Here is a 19,307-nt window from a genome sequence, read left to right as displayed (position 1 = left end):
TGTGGGGGACCAGTAATGATAGACCTAATGTTTTGGTTTGGTAACAAAAACGGCAATTTTCTTCAGGGTTAATTTGCAGCTACTTCTATACATTTTAAAGAAATGAATGACCAAAATGCCATATGTCCTTTCATTTGAACGATTGTTTGTTTAGATAATTTTCACATTAATAAAACGTTTATCTGAATGGATCTTCTCCAGTAGTATTTAGTAAATTTTAGTAAATTTCTTTGTAAAAAATGTACAAAGACTTCAAGTTTGAGTTTAAAAACGTTAAATTACAATGTAATTATGGAGAAAATTGACATAAATTAATTTTAAAGGCTGCTGGCTACATTGTTTATATGAAAGAAAAACCTCTTTTATCTGTTTCTCCATGAACAACATGCCTGACTCGGAAACAAGTCAGTTGTAACGGGGGTGACCGTGTTTTGCTACAACAGGCTGCAGCCGGGGACGGTCCCCGGACCAAGATGGCGGCTGACTCAACGCACCGTTCGGGTCAACCACAGGCAGCTCCATCTATGCGCCCACAGTGACGTCATCCATACGCGCCAATCGAGGTGATCGGTTGGCGCTCGAACGAACCGAACCAAGCGGAACCAGCAGAACCTGGGGGCGGTTCTGTTTGGGTCTGGCGTCCAGACGCCTTCAGGAACCGGAAGTCTGGCGGGAATCTGGGTCTGAGTTCTAGAAGAGGCTGAAGCAGGTAAACAGCTTAGTTCCGGTCCGGATTTCTGAAAACAGGGCCGGTTGGTGTCAGCATGAAGCTGAAAGATTCCTGTTTCTGAACAATATTTAAAGTGAAAGTGATGAATTTGGTCCGATAAGTTCTGACCAGAACCGAAGTCGCTGTTCTGCAGATTCCAGAACATACTGGGCCTAAAATCATTTTCATATCCACACTTGGTTCCGTCGTTTGTTCTTTTAAACGATACATTTTAACACCGCGGGTTCTGCTTAATGACCCAGAACCTTCAGACTGAGTAAATATTAACAGCTGGTGTTCTGGTTCCGGACCGGCCCAGGTACAGAATAACTCAGTTACTGTGTTACCTGGAGGCGGTCCGGTTCTGTAACCTTTTCAGATTCTTTGGACTCTGGTTGGTCAATCATAAGCTCAACTGGTTCTGGTTCTCTCCAGCCTGGAGGTTCTGCTCAGTTTCACATCAACTTTATGAACTGGTTCTGACTCTGACACGAAGATGAAACCTCCTTATTATCTTCATCATAGTAGCTGGTTCTGATCCGTTCAGGCTTAATTCTCACCACAAGCACCAGAACCAGAACTTCATGTTGGTCAGGGTTCCCTTCAGAGCTCAAATGTCTTTTGTGGTTCTGTTCTGCTGCAGGTGGTTCTGCTCGGATCAGTGATGCCATCCGGATCGGTTCCTCCAGGATCTGGACTGAAGTCTGTCAGGAGATCTCCTCGCCTGTCACCACAGGTCAGAACCAGAGAGAGTTCTCCTCGCATGTCTAGAACCTCTGGTTCTGTTCAGGGTAAAAAGCCACTTCAGAACCAGACAGACCCTCAGATTCCTAAACCAGCAGGAATCAGTGGTTCTTGGAGGTTCTGGTTCTGTCTGTTCTAGCTGCTTCAGTGATGAAACTAAACTCTGACGCTGCTGGTTCTGGTTCTGAGACAGAACCAGAACCAGTTTAACTCACTGCAGGTCCGGAACCAGTGACCCAAATCCTGGTTTCCAGCCCGGTCTGAACGGGAACAGTGGCTCTGCTGTGTGGGCGGGTTCAAAACCGGTTCTGTTGGACAATCACAGAACCGGTTCTGTTGGACAATCACAGAACCGGTTCTGTGATTGTCCAACAGAACCGGTTCTGTGATTGTCCAACAGAACGAGCTGATCAATGTTAAACCCCAGCAGTCACCTGTAGTTCTGCTGGACTTTAACCAGCGAGTGTGAGACGTTGTTTAAAGTCCCACCCACCGGGTCAGTGATTCACCTGAGCAGAACCTGCAGGCGGAGCTTCCTGCTGCTGGTCTTTACCTGCTGCTCAGGTGTTTACCTGCTCAGGTGTTTGCCTGCTGCTCAGGTGTTTACCTGCTGCAGGTGTTTGCCTGCTCAGGTGTTTACCTGCTCAGGTGTTTACCTGCTCAGGTGTTTGCCTGCTCAGGTGTTTACCTACTCAGGTGTTTCCTGCTCAGGTGTTTACCTGCTCAGGTGTTTACCTGCTCAGGTGTTTACCTGCTCAGGTGTTTGCCTGCTCAGGTGTTTACCTACTCAGGTGTTTCCTGCTCAGGTGTTTACCTGCTCAGGTGTTTACCTGCTCAGGTGTTTACCTGCTCAGGTGTTTGCCTGCTCAGGTGTTTACCTGCTCAGGTGTTTGCCGGCTGCTCAGGTGTTTACCTGCTCAGGTGTTTCCTGCTGCTGTGGTTCCAGGCTGCCAGCGAGAAGCAGAAGGGAAGAGGAGGCGAGCTCCAGGAGTTGAAGAGGAGAGGGAAGATGGAGAGGAGCAGGGAGGAGCAGCAGGAGGAGGAGGAGCTGAGCAGCAGGCTGAAGACGCTGGTGAGACCCGGGTCCATCTGGGCTGGTTCTGAATACCTGCAGCCGGTTCTAGAGCAGCTCTCTTACCTGTCTGCAGGATCTGTGCAGCAGGTGTGGGACGGGTCTGGTTTACTCGGAGATCTTCACGCGTCATCAGAACCTGTGGGACCTCAGGTACCTGCCGGAGTCCAGTTCAGGTCCAGAACCAGGTTTAGTCCCTGGTCCGGGTCCTGGGCCCGACTTCTGGTCCTCTTAACGAGTTTGAAAACCGCAACAAAGGAGTTTATTTCTGTCCACCTCATTGGTTGATTTAATGGCCATGAAGTATCTGATTGGTTGTCGTGTTCCAGCCATGCAGAGAGTCCAGACAGAGTCACGTCCATCATGTCGGAGCTGCGGAGGCAGGAGCTGCTGGGTCTGTGCGTCACCGTGGAGGTCAGTCTGAACATCTGCTGGGCCAGCCGGCGCCGCTCCGGTCAGCCGGCGCCGCTCCGGTCAGCCGGCGCTCCGGCCAGCCGGCGCCGATCCGGTCAGCCGGCGCCGCTCCAGTCAGCCGGCGCCGCTCCGGTCAGCCGGCGCCGATCCGGGTCAGCCGGCGCCGCTCCGGTCAGCCGGCGCCGCTCCGGTCAGCCGGCGCCGCTCCGGTCAGCCGGCTCGCTGACCTCTGTGTGTGTTTGTGTTTCAGCCCAGAGAAGCTACAGAGGAAGAGCTGCTGCTGGCTCACAGGTGAGTTCACCAATCAGAGGGCAGCCTGACTTCCTGTCTGAGTCCAAGATGGCGCTGACTGAAGGCAGAGCTGCTGATGTTTGTGTTGCTGCAGGAAAGATTACGTGGACGCTATGAAGGCGACTCAGACGATGACCCAGGCTGAGCTGCAGAGTCTGTCTGACAGATACGACTCGGTCTACCTGCATCCTGTGAGAACACAAACACACACCTGGGTCACCTGTGACAAACACACACCTGGGTCACCTGTGACAAACACACACCTGGGTCACCTATGAGGGGTTTCCGCTGCATGTAGTTGATTGTGGCGCACCGCCATACCAGAATAAAAGCCGCCACACCTACAGAATGAATTGAAAAATATGTTAAAACAATGTAAAGCATAGCTGCTGTATATTTTTGCATTTATTCTAATCATAATCAGAGATGAAGTTAAATAAATGTTAAATTGACTATTTTGAAAAACCAACTCCTCCGGCTCCTGTCTGCTAGCGTCTGAAGCTGCTAGCGTCTGAAGCTGCTAGCGTCTGAAGCTGCTAGCGTCTGACGCTGCTAGCGTCTGAAGCTGCTAGCAGCTGTAGCTGCTAGCGTCTGAAGCTGCTAGCGTCTGAAGCTGCTAGCGTCTGAAGCTGCTAGCGTCTGAAGCTGCTAGCGTCTGACGTTGCTAGCGTCTGAAGCTGCTAGCAGCTGTAGCTGCTAGCGTCTGACGCTGCTAGCGTCTGACGCTGCTAGCGTCTGTAGCTGCTAGCGTCTGAAGCTGCTAGCGTCTGAAGCTGCTAGCGTCTGTAGCTGCTAGCGTCTGAAGCTGCTAGCGTCTGACGCTGCTAGCGTCTGTAGCTGCTAGCGTCTGTAGCTGCTAGCGTCTGACGCTGCTAGCGTCTGTAGCTGCTAGCGTCTGAAGCTGCTAGCGTCTGAAGCTGCTAGCGTCTGACGCTGCTAGCGTCTGTAGCTGCTAGCGTCTGAAGCTGCTAGCGTCTGAAGCTGCTAGCGTCTGTAGCTGCTAGCGTCTGAAGCTGCTAGCGTCTGACGCTGCTAGTGTCTGTAGCTGCTAGCGTCTGTAGCTGCTAGCGTCTGTAGCTGCTAGCGTCTGAAGCTGCTAGCGTCTGAAGCTGCTAGCGTCTGACGCTGCTAGCGTCTGAAGCTGCTAGCGTCTGACGCTGCTAGCGTCTGAAGCTGCTAGCGTCTGACGCTGCTAGCGTCTGTAGCTGCTAGCGTCTGAAGCAGCTAGCGTCTGAAGCAGCTAGCGTCTGAAGCAGCTAGCGTCTGAAGCTGCTAGCGTCTGAAGCTGCTAGCGTCTGTAGCTGCTAGCGTCTGAAGCAGCTAGCGTCTGAAGCTGCTAGCGTCTGTAGCTGCTAGCGTCTGTAGCTGCTAGCGTCTGAAGCAGCTAGCGTCTGAAGCTGCTAGCGTCTGAGAAGCATCTGAGAAGGAAAACTAGAGACGACAGTCCACTGTTTCCACCTTAGTGACTCTGTTGCTATATCTGCAGACTTTTCAGACGCCTCTGGCAACTTTTATTCAGAAAGGCAACTAGAAACAAATCTAGTGACTATTCTGTGTTGTTGGCAATTTAGCAGCTTCACGTGAAAGCAGCGATTTGTCTACCGTCTCAGGAAAGCTGCAGGAGCTGCCTGGAGTCTTCCTGTTCCCTCGGCGCTGTCTCACAGGCAGCTGCCTTGTCCTGACGCCCTGCATGCAGTCAGAGCAAAGAGAGCGGTGAGGAGACCTGCTCTGTGTTCACATCAGGAAGCTCCTCCTCCTCCTGTGACCCGCTTCCTGCTGGATGATCAGGACTTAGGACTCACAGTTTAATTGGTCTCAGCAAAAACTCGCAGTTTCAATTTTCTTCATTGTGGGTCGAGGCTCTTTTCAGTTATGAACACAAAGCTAGAAGGTTCTGAAGGAACCCAGAATATTCCTGCAGGGACTGGAAGCTGGTGCTGTTGTCCAGAGAGGATCTATTTGGTGCCTGACAGGAAAGCAGGAAGTTCCCATTCAGGCTGTGACTTCTAACTCTTCTGTGGGTCTTTTATTCTGGGCTGGGTTAGGGTTAGCACTGCGGTGTCAGTCAGGCTTAGGTCAGCTTGAGGATGGATGGCACGGTCCTCACTATGCACATTAAACCAGGATGTGTGTGTGTGTGTCAGGAGTCCTTCCAGGTCAGCGCTACGGCTGTTGGGTCAGTCCTCCAGCTTGTGGACCGGGTCATGGCATCAGAACTCAGGAACGGCTTCGCTGTCATCAGGTAACGGCAGCAGCTTGTGTTCCTGTCACCTGACCTAGAAGTTAAACCTCACCCCTCTTCTTCTTCTTCTTCTTCTGCTGCTGCTGCTGCTGCTGCGGCCGTCAGACCTCCAGGTCACCACGCTCAGGCCGACCAGCCCAACGGCTTCTGTATGTTCAACAATGTGGCGATCGCAGCTCGATACGCTCAGAAACGCCACGCCGTCAGCAGGTGAGTGCTGCTCAGCCTCGCCTGCCCTCACGCTGTGCAGCAGCGCCTCCTGCTGGTTGAGTCCAAAACAGACGCCTCCATCTGCTCTTTTTCTGAAAATGATGTGTTGATGCTTTTATTTTTTTTCAGGGTGCTGATCGTGGACTGGGACGTCCATCATGGTCAGGGCATCCAGTACCTGTTCCAGGAGGATCCCAGGTAAGCTCCTCCCCCTCTGATCCACTTTCAGTGTTTCCTGAATGTTTAAGTGAAAAAGCCGATGAGCCTCTGCAGGCGCCGGTTCTGTTACTCATCCACCCCTCACTGCCCACGGTAAATCTGTCACTGGGGGTTTGCTGAAAGAGACAGAGGAGTTAACGAGCTGTGAGGCATTAACGAGCTGTGAGGCATTAACGAGCTGTCAGGCATTAACGAGCTGTCAGGCGTTAACGAGCTGTCAGGCATTAACGATCTCCTGCAGCTGATTGGCAGGAGGCAATGTGAGTTGAAACACTGGTCAAGAGAAGAGCTGTGAGTTTACCTGTGAGGGCGGGGCCATAAGCGAGACAAACAGGAAGTGAGGTTCACGTAGGGGACCATTTCAAAATAAAGCAAAAAATGACGACATGAAGGCAGGTAAATGCTGTGTGTGTGTTCTTGCACCTTTCCTGGGCTGGCGGCTAGGTTTAGGTTTGGGTCAGAGCAGAGTAAGCGTTGAAATGATGGCAGGTCCTCAGTAAGTGTTTAACACATGAATGTTTGTGTGTGTCAGCGTCCTGTACTTCAGCGTCCACAGGTACGAGGGCGGCTCCTTCTGGCCTCACCTGCCAGAGTCTGACTGCAGCTTCGTAGGCAGCGGGCGAGCTGAAGGGAGGAACATCAACCTGCCGTGGAACAAGGTGAGTCCTGCTCACCGTGACAAAGGCTGGAGAGACATTTTTAAAGCTGCGGCGCACAAAAACCGTCAGACCTAAAGAACAGAGCGCCGCACGCGTTGCCTTGATAAACAGGAAATGACGCAGCGGAACCCTGGAGCCCTGACCCGCTCTAAATACTTCTGAAAATTAGCAGCACAGGTCCAGATAACCGGGACGCTGTCAGCCAGAGAGACGTCTGCAGGGAAGTTTCACGGTTCTGGAGACTTTATGGATCAGAACATCGTGGGTGATGTCATCCCAGGAGGCTGGACGGGTTGATTCAGGGAAGACCGTTAACTACCCGACCGTCAGTCAGCTCCTCTGAAAGGCTCCAGTTCCAAAGACCGCAGCAGTTAGAACCTGAACCAGAACCGCAGGTCCTGTCCTGTGTTTCCTTGTGACCCTGGTTTAGTTTCTGCTCAGCTGTGATGTTCCCGGCTGGCTTCAGGTCCACAGATCTGCACAGGGGGACGCTTGTCCTCCCGTCTTTGTTCTGATTCTGCTTCCTGTTTGTGTTCCAGACGGGGATGAGCGACGCTGATTACATCACGGCCTTCCAGCAGCTGCTGCTCCCTGTCGCCTACGAGGTAACACATTTCACAACGCCATTACGTTACGCTACAAGTTACTGTTTAAAGCAACAAGTTACTTTCTGAGTTACTTTTTAAAGCAACAAGTTACTTTCTGAGTTACTTTTTAAAGCAACAAGTTACTTTCTGAAGTAATGCGTTAATTTGTGAAGTAACGAGTTACTTTGTGAAGTAACGAGTTACTTTCTAAAGTACCCACTTTTTCAAGTTACGAGTTACTTTTTAAAGCAACAAGTTACTTTCTGAAGTAATGTGTTAATTTTTCGAGTAACGAGTTACTTTCTAAAGTACCCACTTTTTCAAGTTACGAGTTACTTTTTCGAGTAACGAGTTACTTTGTGAAGTAACAAGTTACTTTCTGCGTTACTTTTTCGAGTTACGAGTTTTTCGAGTAACTAGTTACTTTGAAGTTAAGAGTTACTTTGAAGTTAAGATTTAGTTTTTGTTACGAGTTTTTCGAATAACGAGTTACGAGTTACTTTGAAGTTAACTAACTAGTTACTTTTTGAAGTTACGAGTTACTTTGAAGTTACGAGTTACTTTGAAGTTACAAGGTACTTTTTGAAGTAACAAGGTACTTTTTGGAGTAACAAGGTACTTTTTCCAATAACGAGTTACTTTTTCCAATAACGAGTTACTTTTTTCAATAACGATTAACTTTGAAGTAACTAGCAAGTACCTTTGAAGTAACGTAGTTACTTTTTGAAGTAAAAAGGTACTTTGGAGTAATGACTTACCTTTGAAGTAAAGTTACTTTTTGGAGTAATGAGTTACTTTTTAAAGTTACTCATTACTTTGAAGTAATGAGTTACTTTTTTGAGTAACAAGTTACTTTGAAGTAACTAACTAGTTACTTTTTGAATAACAAGTTACTTTTTCGAATAACGAGTTACTTTTTCGAATAACGAGTTACTTTTTCAAATAGCGAGTTACCTTTTCGAGTAACAAATTACTTTGAAGTAACTAACTAGTTACTTTTTGAATAACAAGTTACTTTTTCGAATAACGAGTTACTTTTTCGAATAACGAGTTACTTTTTCAAATAGCGAGTTACCTTTTCGAGTAACAAATTACTTTGAAGTAACTAACTAGTTACTTTTTGAATAACAAGTTACTTTTTCGAATAACGAGTTACTTTTTGGAGTAACAAGTTACTTTTTCGAGTAACAAGTTACTTTGAAGTAACTAACTAGTTACTTTTTGGAGCATCTTGCCCAGCCCTGGCCAGGTGTGTCAGCCTGCTGTAACCTGACTGTGTGTTTGCAGTTCCAGCCTCAGCTGGTTCTGGTCGCCGCTGGATTCGACGCTGCAGCCGGAGATCCGAAGGTAAAGCTGCGCAGACTCGGACCGGCTGTCCTGTTGGTTACGTGTCTCTGACTGCCGCTGTGTGTGTTCAGGGGCAGATGTGTGTGAGTCCTCAGTGTTTCCACATCCTGACCCACATGCTGATGGGTGTGGCTGAAGGTCGGCTCGTTCTCGCTCTGGAGGTAAATCTTGGGCACACCCGTGTTCCCGTGTTGGATGAAAACACGCTAAGCGCAGTGAGCACACGGTGAAAGCTGTTTCTGTGCAGGGAGGTTATGAGCTGCAGGCCACAGCAGAGGCCGTAGCAGCCTGCGTCAGAGCGCTGCTGGGCGGAGCCTGTCCTCCTCTGAGCCCGCCCACCGCTCCCTCTGACAGGTAACCAGCTGACCACACACCTGCTTTCTGATTGGAGGCTGATGTTGGTGGTCCAGTCTGACGGTTGAATGTGATCCAGGAAGTAACCGGTCCTGGTTAGAGGGAGGAGCCTGAACATCATCGCATCATTTAACGCGGTCGTGTCCTCTGCTGACTCCTGTCCTCTGTGTCCCAGCGCCCTGCGGTCCATCTCTCAGACCGTCTCGGCTCTGTACCCACACTGGGCCTCGCTGCAGGTTCTACCTGGACCCGGCGCTGAGGACCGGGTCACCAGAGCCGCAGCCGACCACAGCAGCCCCGCCCTGGCTTCCATCAACACGTCTGCTGCCAGCACGACAGGTCTGGTCTATGACGAGAAGATGATGGAGCACGTGAACCTGTGGGACAGGTGAGTTAGCCGCTCTGTGGGGAACACGCCTGCTGGTGTAAGCGTGTGGTAATGAACACGCCACGCCCCGCAGACATCACCCTGAACAGCCCCAGAGGATCTTCAAGATCTTCTCCAGACACCAGCAGCTGGGATTGGTCGATCGTTGCCATCAGATACCAGCTCGCCTGGCGACAGAGGAGGAGCTGGCCCTGTGTCACAGGTGAGCAGGTGATCAGGTGTGTGAGCGGACCGTCCGGCCCTGAGGTGGCGTAACTGCAGGCGTCTTGTAGTTTGCAGCACATCAAGCAGATGAAGGCCACAGCGGAGATGAAGCCTCGGGACCTTCACAAGCTTGGAAACGAGTTCACCTCCATCTTCCTCAGTAACCAGAGCTTCCAGTGTGCCCAGCTGGCTGCTGGGAGCTGCTTCAGCGCTGTGGACAGCATCCTGACCGGCCAGGTAGGAGCAGGGCACACCTGGTCGCTGCGTACGGCTAATATTTACCTGAAAATCATGGAGACACCCAGAACCTTAGTCTCAGAAGAGTCAGCAGGCTAAAAGCAGCTAGTAGTCAACGTTACTAACACATAATTACACACTAGCCTCAGGTTGGACAGTTTGTCCTCTGGCATCAGCAGCCTCCCCAGCGCTGACAGCTTTTCTACCACAGATGAATTAATCACCACTGCAGCCTCCTTCATGAACCACCTGGCTCCGCTCAGAACCAGGTCTGGTTCAGTCACTCCTACGTCACCCTGGTTTACTCGCACGCTTAGACAGTTCAGAGCTAAAAGACTCAACAGGAAAACTGGTGAGCAAAGACGTGTATTTATCTCATATTGTGACTACAGAGACAGCATCTCTAAAGCCAAATGCACACATCACTGCAGCTCAATCATTTGAATAAAGCTAAGACTCTTTTCTCTCACTTCCACCACCTGTACTCTTCTGACTTCTCTAATATCTTGGTTTCTTTTTTCCTTCCATGATTGAACAAATCCACCCGCAGCTTTTACCCACCCTGCTTCACTTTCATCTGCTCTTGTTTTACCTGTCTCCACTCATTTACTTTTTACCCTCAGTTAATTAGAGCCTCTTCCTGCTGTCCTTAAAGCCGTCCTCCCCTCTCTGTCCCGTGTCGTTACACACTTTATTCAGTCTTCCCTTACCACTGCTGTTCTTCCCTCTGCTCTTAAAACAGCTGCTGGAACCCATATTCTCCACAAACCTGCCTCAGACCCAATAACATTCATCATTTTCGTCCATTTTTCTTTCCATTCATTTCCAAAATTTTTAAAACAACAGTTGCTGCTCATCTCTATGCAATAATTTATATGAACTATTCCAGTCTGGTTTGCGTCCCCTTCACAGCACAAACAGCGCTGATCAAAGTCACTAATGATCTTCTCCTGGCTGCTGACTCTGCTTTACTATCCATTCTCCTTCTGTCACATTTATCACTCTGGACGATCTCACGGACCGCAGCCTTTCACACAATCTGCCACGCCTTCCTTCTCCATAGACTCTCCTCTTACGCCGGTAAGAGGCGTACATCTCCATAGACTCTCCTCTCTTTACATCATGAGTCTCTTACCGCCTTTCAGGCAGCACTCACTTCATTCAGTTAAAATCCTTCACTTCCCGTCCAGTCCTCATCACCTCTGCCGTTCCCCAGGGCTCTGTCCTGGGGGCTCTGTTCTTCATTTACATTCTTGGTCATATTTTCCTATATATATAATATTCACTTTCACTGCTATGCAGATGACACCCAGCTCTACGTCTCAACCAAACCCAACTCCTACCCTCAGCCCTCACTGACTGCCTCCTTGGAATAAAGTCCTGGTTCACCTCAAACTTCCTTAAATTAAATTCCAACAAAACAGAACTTCTTTTAATAGGTACAAAATCAACATTAAACTGACTCTATAACTTTTCTATTCCTATTGATAGCTCCTCTATCTTTCCCTCTCCACACGTCAAAAGTCTGGGTTTCATCCTCGACAGCATCCTTCACCTCCCATGTCAATAATATTTCTGTCTGCTTATTTCCGTCGTCTGTGTCCTTCTCTCACTCCACTGCTGTTCTTGTTCACAGTCTGGTCACTTCCCGTCTAGATTATTGTAGCGCTCTTCTTTTTAGGGCTTCGTCACACAAAGCCCTTCAATCCATCCCTTCACAGCTACTCTGCATCTTCATCGGCTCTCAATCACACTTCATATCAACCACAAAGTCCTCCTCCTTTCCTTTTAAAGCTATCCACAACCTCACACCTCCACATCTGTCTGATCTACATTGATACACCTGTCCCTACCCTCAGATCCTCTTCCCCCCTGGCCGTCCTGTCACTCCCACCTCAGGGCCAGATTAACACATCATCACCATAATCTGGCAAAATACAGACTACATTACTGTAATAAACAGTACATATACTCAATGCTTCAAACTCTGTCAAGTGTATTTTGATCCACAAAGTAAATGCTCATAGAGCTGCAAATGCTCTACATGTCCTCTTGTCAAAGACGCTCTCATATGATGCTATGAACACTAAACAGCAGCGGCGTCTCTGACATGATTCAGCAGGGCATCAACACCTGTTAGCAGCAGCTAACTTTACATTAGCATAAACCAACACACTAGAAACACCATTTTATATAAGCTAAATGTAATTTAATGTTGATGTATAAAACTACAAATAAAGGCTAATTAATAATGTTCATGTATTGGACAGAAAAGGTTCACATCAATCCTTCAATGATCCACCAAGGACAACCATCACTAGACGATCTCACTCTTTCCAGCAAAAGTAACATTTCCAGCGTTCTGATTGGTCGATCCCAGCATGGGGCCGTAGGATTCGTGCCCCACTATGTCTGCTGAGAGCGTACTGGGCATGCTCACTGAGATTCCAGATGTTCATTATTTAAGCAAACGTTGGTGGACCCCGATATTAAAGAGCCTGAGGAGGATTTAGCTGCTGAGCTGTTAGTTTTCAGGCAGACTTACATATATAGACACAATGTTTATAACAGAATGTTATTGGTAAGGGAATCTGTCTTTTTACAATATTAATCTATAAAGAATGATCCTGTCCTATTTTACATTTTTAGCACTTCTGATGTGCTCCTTTTTTATTTTTGTATACCGCTCCTACTTAGCTGACGCCAGTGGTGTGTCTTGGGCGTCAAACGTCCAGGAACTGGGTGCAGTCTGTGGGAGAGGCATAGGAACACAGCACCACTGGATTAGTGAATTTCTCCATTGTGAGATCAATAAAGACTATCTTATCTTATAACCACTGGATAACCACTGGATAACCAGCTGTCTGGCTACTAACTACTTTGTAGAGCTTTTGGAGATCTATGAATCAGATCTATGCAGCAGATCTATGGAGCAGATCTATGCAGCAGATCTATGGAGCAGATCTATGCAGCAGATCTGATGAAGCAGATCTATGGAGCAGATCTATGCAGCAGATCTATGGAGCAGATCTATGCAACAGATCTATGCAGCAAATCTATAGAGCAGGTCTGATGGAGCAGATCTATGCAGCAGATCTTTTCTGCACTACCAACAAGTTAACAGCAAGTTTGAACTAATAATTAGTTAATTACAGACAACAGCTCACTAATCAGGAGGTAACAGCAGTCTGTTACCTACCATCATAGCCAAACAGGCTAATAACAAGCTAATAAACAGAATTTCAGAATGACAGTAGACTATCGATGCTTCGTTAGCTAACAAGCTAACTCTACAGTAACATCAGGCCTGCAGCAGACAAATGCTAGGCTAACAACAATAAACGGTCTGGACTATAAGAAGTTAGCAGACACACAGCTAACAGGCTAACGACAAGCTAACAACGGCGCAGCAGCAGCATGTTGACATCAGGGTAATAACGGGCCTGTTCTGCCACCTGGTGGCGGTTTGTCGTTGCTACAGGTGCGTAACGCCGTGGCCATCGTCCGTCCTCCAGGGCATCATGCTGAGGAAGATGCTCCCTGCGGTTTCTGTCTCTTCAACACAGCAGCACTCACTGCTCGCTACGCCCAAAAAAACTCCCATGATCCTCAGCTGCGAGTCCTGATCCTTGACTGGGACGTTCACCACGGCAACGGGACTCAGCACATGTTTGAAGATGCTGACAGGTGAGGCAGGAGGCGAGGAGAGTGGGACAGCAGTGACAGGAGTGTGACGACGTTCTCCGTCTCTGTCTGCAGCGTTCTCTACATCTCCCTCCATCGCTATGACAAAGGGACGTTTTTCCCCTTCTCAGAGGATGCTGCCTCTGATAGGGTGGGCGTGGCCAAGGGCGCAGGTTATAATGTGAACGTGGCGTGGAGCGGCGGACGCATGGGAGACTCCGACTATCTGGCAGCCTTTCATCATGTCGTCATGCCGATCGCTACTGAGGTAACTGCTATCGCTGCTTTGATGAATAACTTTTACTGTGATCAAAGAATCGGTTAATCACAAAGAAACTACATCCTGACATCCTCTGATTAGTTATTCGCTGCTTCCTCTGCAGTTTAATCCTGATCTGGTTCTGGTGTCGGCCGGGTTCGATGCGGCTCGGGGAGATCCTTTGGGAGGCTATAACGTGACTCCAGAGGGATACGCCCACCTCACACACATGCTGATGTCACTGGCTGGGGGCCGTGTCCTCCTCATCCTGGAGGTGAGCTCAGACTTAATATTCCTCCACTCCTGATTGGCTAAGGTTTGATATTCCCACACTCCTGATTGGCTAAGGTTTGATATTCCTCCACTCCTGATTGGCTAAGGTTTTATTATTCCTCCACTCCTGATTGGCTAAGGTTTGATATTCCTCCACTCCTGATTGGCTAAGGTTTGATATTTCTCCACTCCTGATTGGCTAAGGTTTGATATTCCTCCACTCCTGATTGGCTAAGGTTTGATATTCCTCCACTCCTGATTGGCTAAGGTTTGATTATTCCTCCACTCCTGATTGGCTAAGGTTTGATATTCCTCCACTCCTGATTGGCTAAGGTTTGATATTTCTCCACTCCTGATTGGCTAAGATTTGATATTCCTCCACTCCTGATTGGCTAAGGTTTGATATTCCCACACTCCTGATTGGCTAAGGTTTGATATTCCTCCACTCCTGATTGGCTAAGGTTTGATATTTCTCCACTCCTGATTGGCTAAGGTTTGATATTCCCTCACTCCTGATTGACTAAGGTTTGATATTTCTCCACTCCTGATTGGCTAAGGTTTGATATTCCCACACTCCTGATTGGCTAAGGTTTGATATTCCTCCACTCCTGATTGGCTAAGGTTTGATATTTCTCCACTCCTGATTGGCTAAGGTTTGATATTCCTCCACTCCTGATTGGCTAAGGTTTGATATTTCTCCACTCCTGATTGGCTAAGGTTTGATATTCCTCCACTCCTGATTGGCTAAGGTTTGATATTCCTCACTCCTGATTGGCTACCTCTGTCTCCTCAGGGAGGTTATAACTTGACGTCCATCTCTGACTCCATGGCGATGTGCACCGGCGTTTTGCTAGGCGACCCCCCTCCGTCCCTGGTCATGCCCCTGCCCCCTCCTCATCACTACGCAGTGGCAGCGATCGGCGAAGTCATCCGACAGCACGCCCCCTACTGGCGGTCCTTGAGGATCAACAGTGAGTTTGGGACCTGGACTGAAGCAGGACTAGGGCTGGCCGATAAATCGATTTAATCAATTAATTAGAATTTACAATTCTTTAAGATTTCATTTTTGGAAAATCTGGATTTTATTTTGCCAAAACACTCATTGGGTTTCCATGAAGAGAACAGCATGTGATGCTGAATATATGTTTAGGCAAATATATTGTCAAAATATTGAGCAACCCTAAGTGGAAACTTTTTTTTACCATAATACGAGGTACTTCATTTACTTATTTACTTTTTTTTAACTTAGTTTGAAGTTCACAAGTGCAGTGAAGCCTGTTCTTAGCTCAATGTGTAAAACCACTAGCAGCAAATGTTATATTTTCATTGTTTATAATGGCACGGCTGCCACCAGGTTTTACAGCTTGTTTTTAGTTGCACTTTGAATTCAGGTCAACTCCTTGATGAAATGCTTGACATAAAAGGCAAGGTTTTACAATAATTTCTTTAATTTCTTTTTATAAAACAAAAAGGAGGAAAAAAATCGATTAATCGGATTTGGTATGATAAAATCGGAGATTTATTTTTTAATCCATATCGCCCAGCCCTAAGCAGTACCGGGTTCTGCTTTGTCTGACTGCATTTGTCTTTCAGTTCCAGAGTCTGTGCGTGCAGCCGTGCTCACCCCAAAGCACCGTGGGAAACGTAGTTCTCAGGGCAGGAAGTCAAATAAAGCTCCTCTACCTGCTGCTGGAGAGGAGGTCTCTACGGTAACGCTCACGTCTAAAAAAACAAAAACAAATTTCTTGCTAAAACAAACAAAGAATCACATGACTTGTCTCGTCTAATCAGACGGAACACAGTCTGGAGCAGCTCATGCAGGGATTGGCCAGTCTAGACATCCATCAAACCCCCCCACAGGTCAAAGGTGACACAAAGTCTGAGTCAGGGAACAGCCAATCAGCAGAGAGAATGCAGCCTCAGGTGAGTAGTTAGACACGCCTCTTTTTGATCTTTAATTCTAAATGTAACAACTTCCTGTTTCCTTTCAGAGCGTTACCGTGGCAGCACCACAGTCCGATCAAGCAGGGGCGGGGCCTGAAGAAGGGGCGGGGCCTGAAAAAGGCACGGAGCCTGTGGTGGGGGCGGGGCCTTCCGAGGAGGCGGAGCCTGCAGCAGAGGGAGCCTGTGGTTGGTCGAAGCCTCAGGTGTCTCTGGAGCTGACATGCAGCGCTGAGATGGGCGGAGTCAGTAAATATTGAGTCACCTGTTAATGATAACCCTTAATTAATGTTCAGGTGTGATGCTGAACCCATCTGTCTGTCCTCAGGACACTCTGTACGTGGTGGACCCTCTGCCCTGGTGTCCTCACCTGGATGCTGTTAAGCCCCTCCCACACTCAGGTATAGATGTCTTCCAGCCGTGCGGGGACTGCGGTTCTGACGCCGAGAATTGGATCTGCCTGACCTGCTACCAGGTGATCTGTCTCACCTGCCCCAAACCTTTCCAGCAGCTGTGATGAGGGTCTCATCTGTTGGTCCTCGGTTCCCCAGGTGTGCTGCGGCCGCTACGTTAACGAGCACATGGTGACGCACGGAGCAGTAATGGAGCACCCGATGGTCCTGAGCTTCGCAGATCTGTCTGTGTGGTGCTACCTGTGTGAGTCCTACATCCACCACCAGGTGAGGTTCCACTGCCGCCTGTTTTTCTGCTTCATTCAGCAGCTGGAAAGTCCTGAAGCCGCAAACTACCTGCGTCTGATTATCCTAAGATCGCCGGTACTTCCTAGCTGGGTGTGTTCAGGGGTTCTCAGGTGAGGTGGGTAATGTGGATCTGCTGCATAGATCTATGGAGCAGATCTATGCAGCAGATCTATGGAGCAGATCTATGCAGCAGATCTATGGAGCAGGTCTGATGGAGCAGATCTATGCAGCAGATCTATGCAGCAGCTCTATGCAGCAGGTCAGACGCAGCAGATCTATGCAGCAGATCTGATGAAGGAGATCTGTGGAGCAGATCTATGCAGCAGATCTATGAAGCAGGTCTGATGGAGCAGATTTATGCAGCAGATCTATGCAGCAGATCTGATGAAGCAGATCTATGGAGCAGATCTATGCAGCAGATCTATGGAGCAGGTCTGATGGAGCAGATCTATGCAGCAGATCTATGGAGCAGATCTATGCAACAGATCTATGCAGCAAATCTATAGAGCAGGTCTGATGGAGCAGATCTATGCAGCAGATCTATTGAGTAGATCTATGCAGCAGATCTATGCAGCAGATCTCTAGGACAGGACCCGGTTCTCCAGGAGGACCATCTGCAGATTTGATCTTCTCAGAAATATTCCTCAACAGTCTTCTGTTGGAACCAGAACTCTGGGTTCCTGCTGGGAAAGGCTGATGTTCTGTTTGTTTCTGTTCAGGTTCTGTTCGAGGCCAAAAACGCCGCTCACCTCGCCAAGTTTGGGGAGGAGGTTCCTCCGTGGAGCTGAGGAGGAAGAGGAGGCACCCCCCATCAAACCAGTTTTTAATTGTTCTGCAGAGCTTCAGCATCAGAAAGTCGCTGGTTCAATTCCCAGCAGGTTTCATAGTGGAGGCCGGCACAGAGACAGTTGCTGAAGCAGCTGCTTGTGCCTCCGTTGTGATTGGTCGGACCTAAAATAAATGTTAATGTTCTCACTTTTATTCTGTAAGGAACGTCCGCTGAAAATGAAGCGTTTCCATGACGTGCAATACGCCTCGTTCACTCCCTTAGGAACCCGGTTGGTTCGTCAGCCGGATCACAACTGATCCGTCAGTCAGCGTTCCAGGCCAGGACGGTCTCATCGAAGCTCTTCATTTAAATGTTTTATTGATAATAAAAATAATTTCCTGCCCTCTTTGCTCTGATTGGTTGTTCTAAACGGGAGTGGTGTGTTCCTGCCTATGGCAGTAGGACCAGAGGAGCTGCACCATATTAGCAGTAATGATTTTATGGGATTCTTCGTAAATAAAATTGATTCCATTAAAAATAAAATAATTGGCATCCTCCCAAACATGATTACCTCGTCCTCAGTAAGTGAGGCAGCATTGGAGGAATCTTTAGAACCTGCGCAGTGTCTGAACTGTTTAGAAGCAGTAGAGCTTTCTGAGCTATCTAAAATTTAAGCTTCATCTAAACCTTCTACCTGTATGTTAGACCCAATCCCAACCAAGTTAGGGTTAGGGTCCACTGTCGCTTCATGCATGCTCAGTATGAGGGATTGCTGCAAAGCCATCAACAATGCAGACGACTGTCCACTGTGGCTCTACGCTCTTTCAGGAGGAGTGAATGCTGCTTGGAGAGACTTGATGCAACCTGCTGGGTTTCCTTAGAGAGGAAACTTTCTCACCAACCTGGAGGATCTGATGGAATTACACGGGCAAATAAATAAATTGACCAAAGGAAAAATAAAGATCTTTGATATGGGAAAATAACTCCATCCTATAGACAATAGAGTATAGAATATTTCCATATGTGCAATAGAACAGAGAGAGAGAAAAAGACCCTGATGTCCTCCAGCAGCCTAAGCCTATAGCAGCATTATATACTCCCCTCATCGTAATCTGGCTTTAGGAAGGATAGGACCGCCTGTGTGGCAATCCTGGATCTCAATGAAAACATTAACGATGCTGTTGATAAAGGTAAGTGTGGAATTGGCATTTTCTTTGACTTATCAAAAGCGTTTTGATACCATTGATTTTAATATTTTATGAGGCACATTGGAGCATGATGGTGTTAGGGGCTCAGCACTCAGTTGGTTCAGAAGCTATTTAAATGAAAGGGAGCAATATGTGCACATAAATGATAACCTCTAAAATCATGAACCCAAACAATGCAAAGTACCTCACGGGTCAATTTTGGGACCACTTATTATAATCTATGCAAATAATTTCTCACATTCCTCAACTATTCTTCATAAAGTTATATTTGCAGGTGACACCAACTTATTCCTCTCTCATAAAAAGCTGCAAAACCTTGAATATCATGAATTGAAACCCAGTTCAAATGGTTCGTTAAATGCTAGGAAAACAAAATGTATAATTTTCTGCTCGAGCAGAAGTTGGAAAAAGCTGGAGAACGTTCAAATCCATATAAACAACAGTGTGACTGAACGAGTCAAATCAATCAAATTTGTTAGTGTCCTTATGATGAATTTTTCAATTTTAGCAAACATATTTAGCTGATAAAGAAATTAGCCAAATATGTGGGCCTATTCTTCAAGGTGAGGCTTTCCTCCCTATTTGAACCTCGTCTAAACTATTGTAATATTACTTGTAATACCTTCCCAGATTACCTTCTAAACTACATATTCTACAAAAGAAAGCTATAAAAGCCACAGACTCTCTCTTCTATAGGCATCGGCTTCTGAAACGCAGTGAGTGCAGTTTATTCCACAACGCCTGCACTATGTAGAACGTATCAGCTCAACGTCAGAGTCTGTCAGCTAATCCCCA

At 47.7% G+C, this 19,307-nt stretch overlaps 1 protein-coding gene across 2 annotated transcripts; it reads left to right on the top strand.

Annotated features, from left to right (window-relative positions):
- The first annotated feature begins 455 nt into the window (after positions 1–455).
- On the top strand, positions 456–17,710 carry hdac6 (histone deacetylase 6). 2 transcript variants are annotated; one of them, XM_036143687.1, is made up of 28 exons: positions 456–709; positions 1,353–1,445; positions 2,400–2,525; positions 2,602–2,678; positions 2,855–2,939; positions 3,190–3,230; positions 3,325–3,421; positions 5,375–5,472; positions 5,578–5,682; positions 5,812–5,880; positions 6,434–6,560; positions 7,100–7,165; positions 8,435–8,494; positions 8,566–8,655; positions 8,742–8,848; positions 9,024–9,236; positions 9,310–9,438; positions 9,509–9,677; positions 13,159–13,364; positions 13,437–13,629; positions 13,745–13,894; positions 14,687–14,864; positions 15,487–15,593; positions 15,685–15,816; positions 15,885–16,079; positions 16,163–16,309; positions 16,386–16,514; positions 17,255–17,710. In XM_036143687.1, the coding sequence occupies exons 2-28, from the start codon at positions 1,374–1,376 to the stop codon at positions 17,321–17,323; spliced, it is 3,237 nt and encodes a 1,078-aa protein (XP_035999580.1). In that variant the 5' UTR covers positions 456–709; positions 1,353–1,373; the 3' UTR covers positions 17,324–17,710. The 2 variants fall into 2 exon arrangements, with proteins under 2 accessions (XP_035999580.1, XP_035999577.1); XM_036143684.1 differs by having other exon boundaries at positions 459–709; positions 15,487–15,602.
- The last annotated feature ends 1,597 nt before the right edge of the window (positions 17,711–19,307 follow it).

This window comes from Fundulus heteroclitus, chromosome 1, assembly GCF_011125445.2.
Source record: "Fundulus heteroclitus isolate FHET01 chromosome 1, MU-UCD_Fhet_4.1, whole genome shotgun sequence".
In the NCBI taxonomy this organism is placed as follows: Eukaryota; Metazoa; Chordata; class Actinopteri; order Cyprinodontiformes; family Fundulidae; genus Fundulus; species Fundulus heteroclitus.
This window is presented reverse-complemented; position numbering and strand designations above follow the sequence as displayed.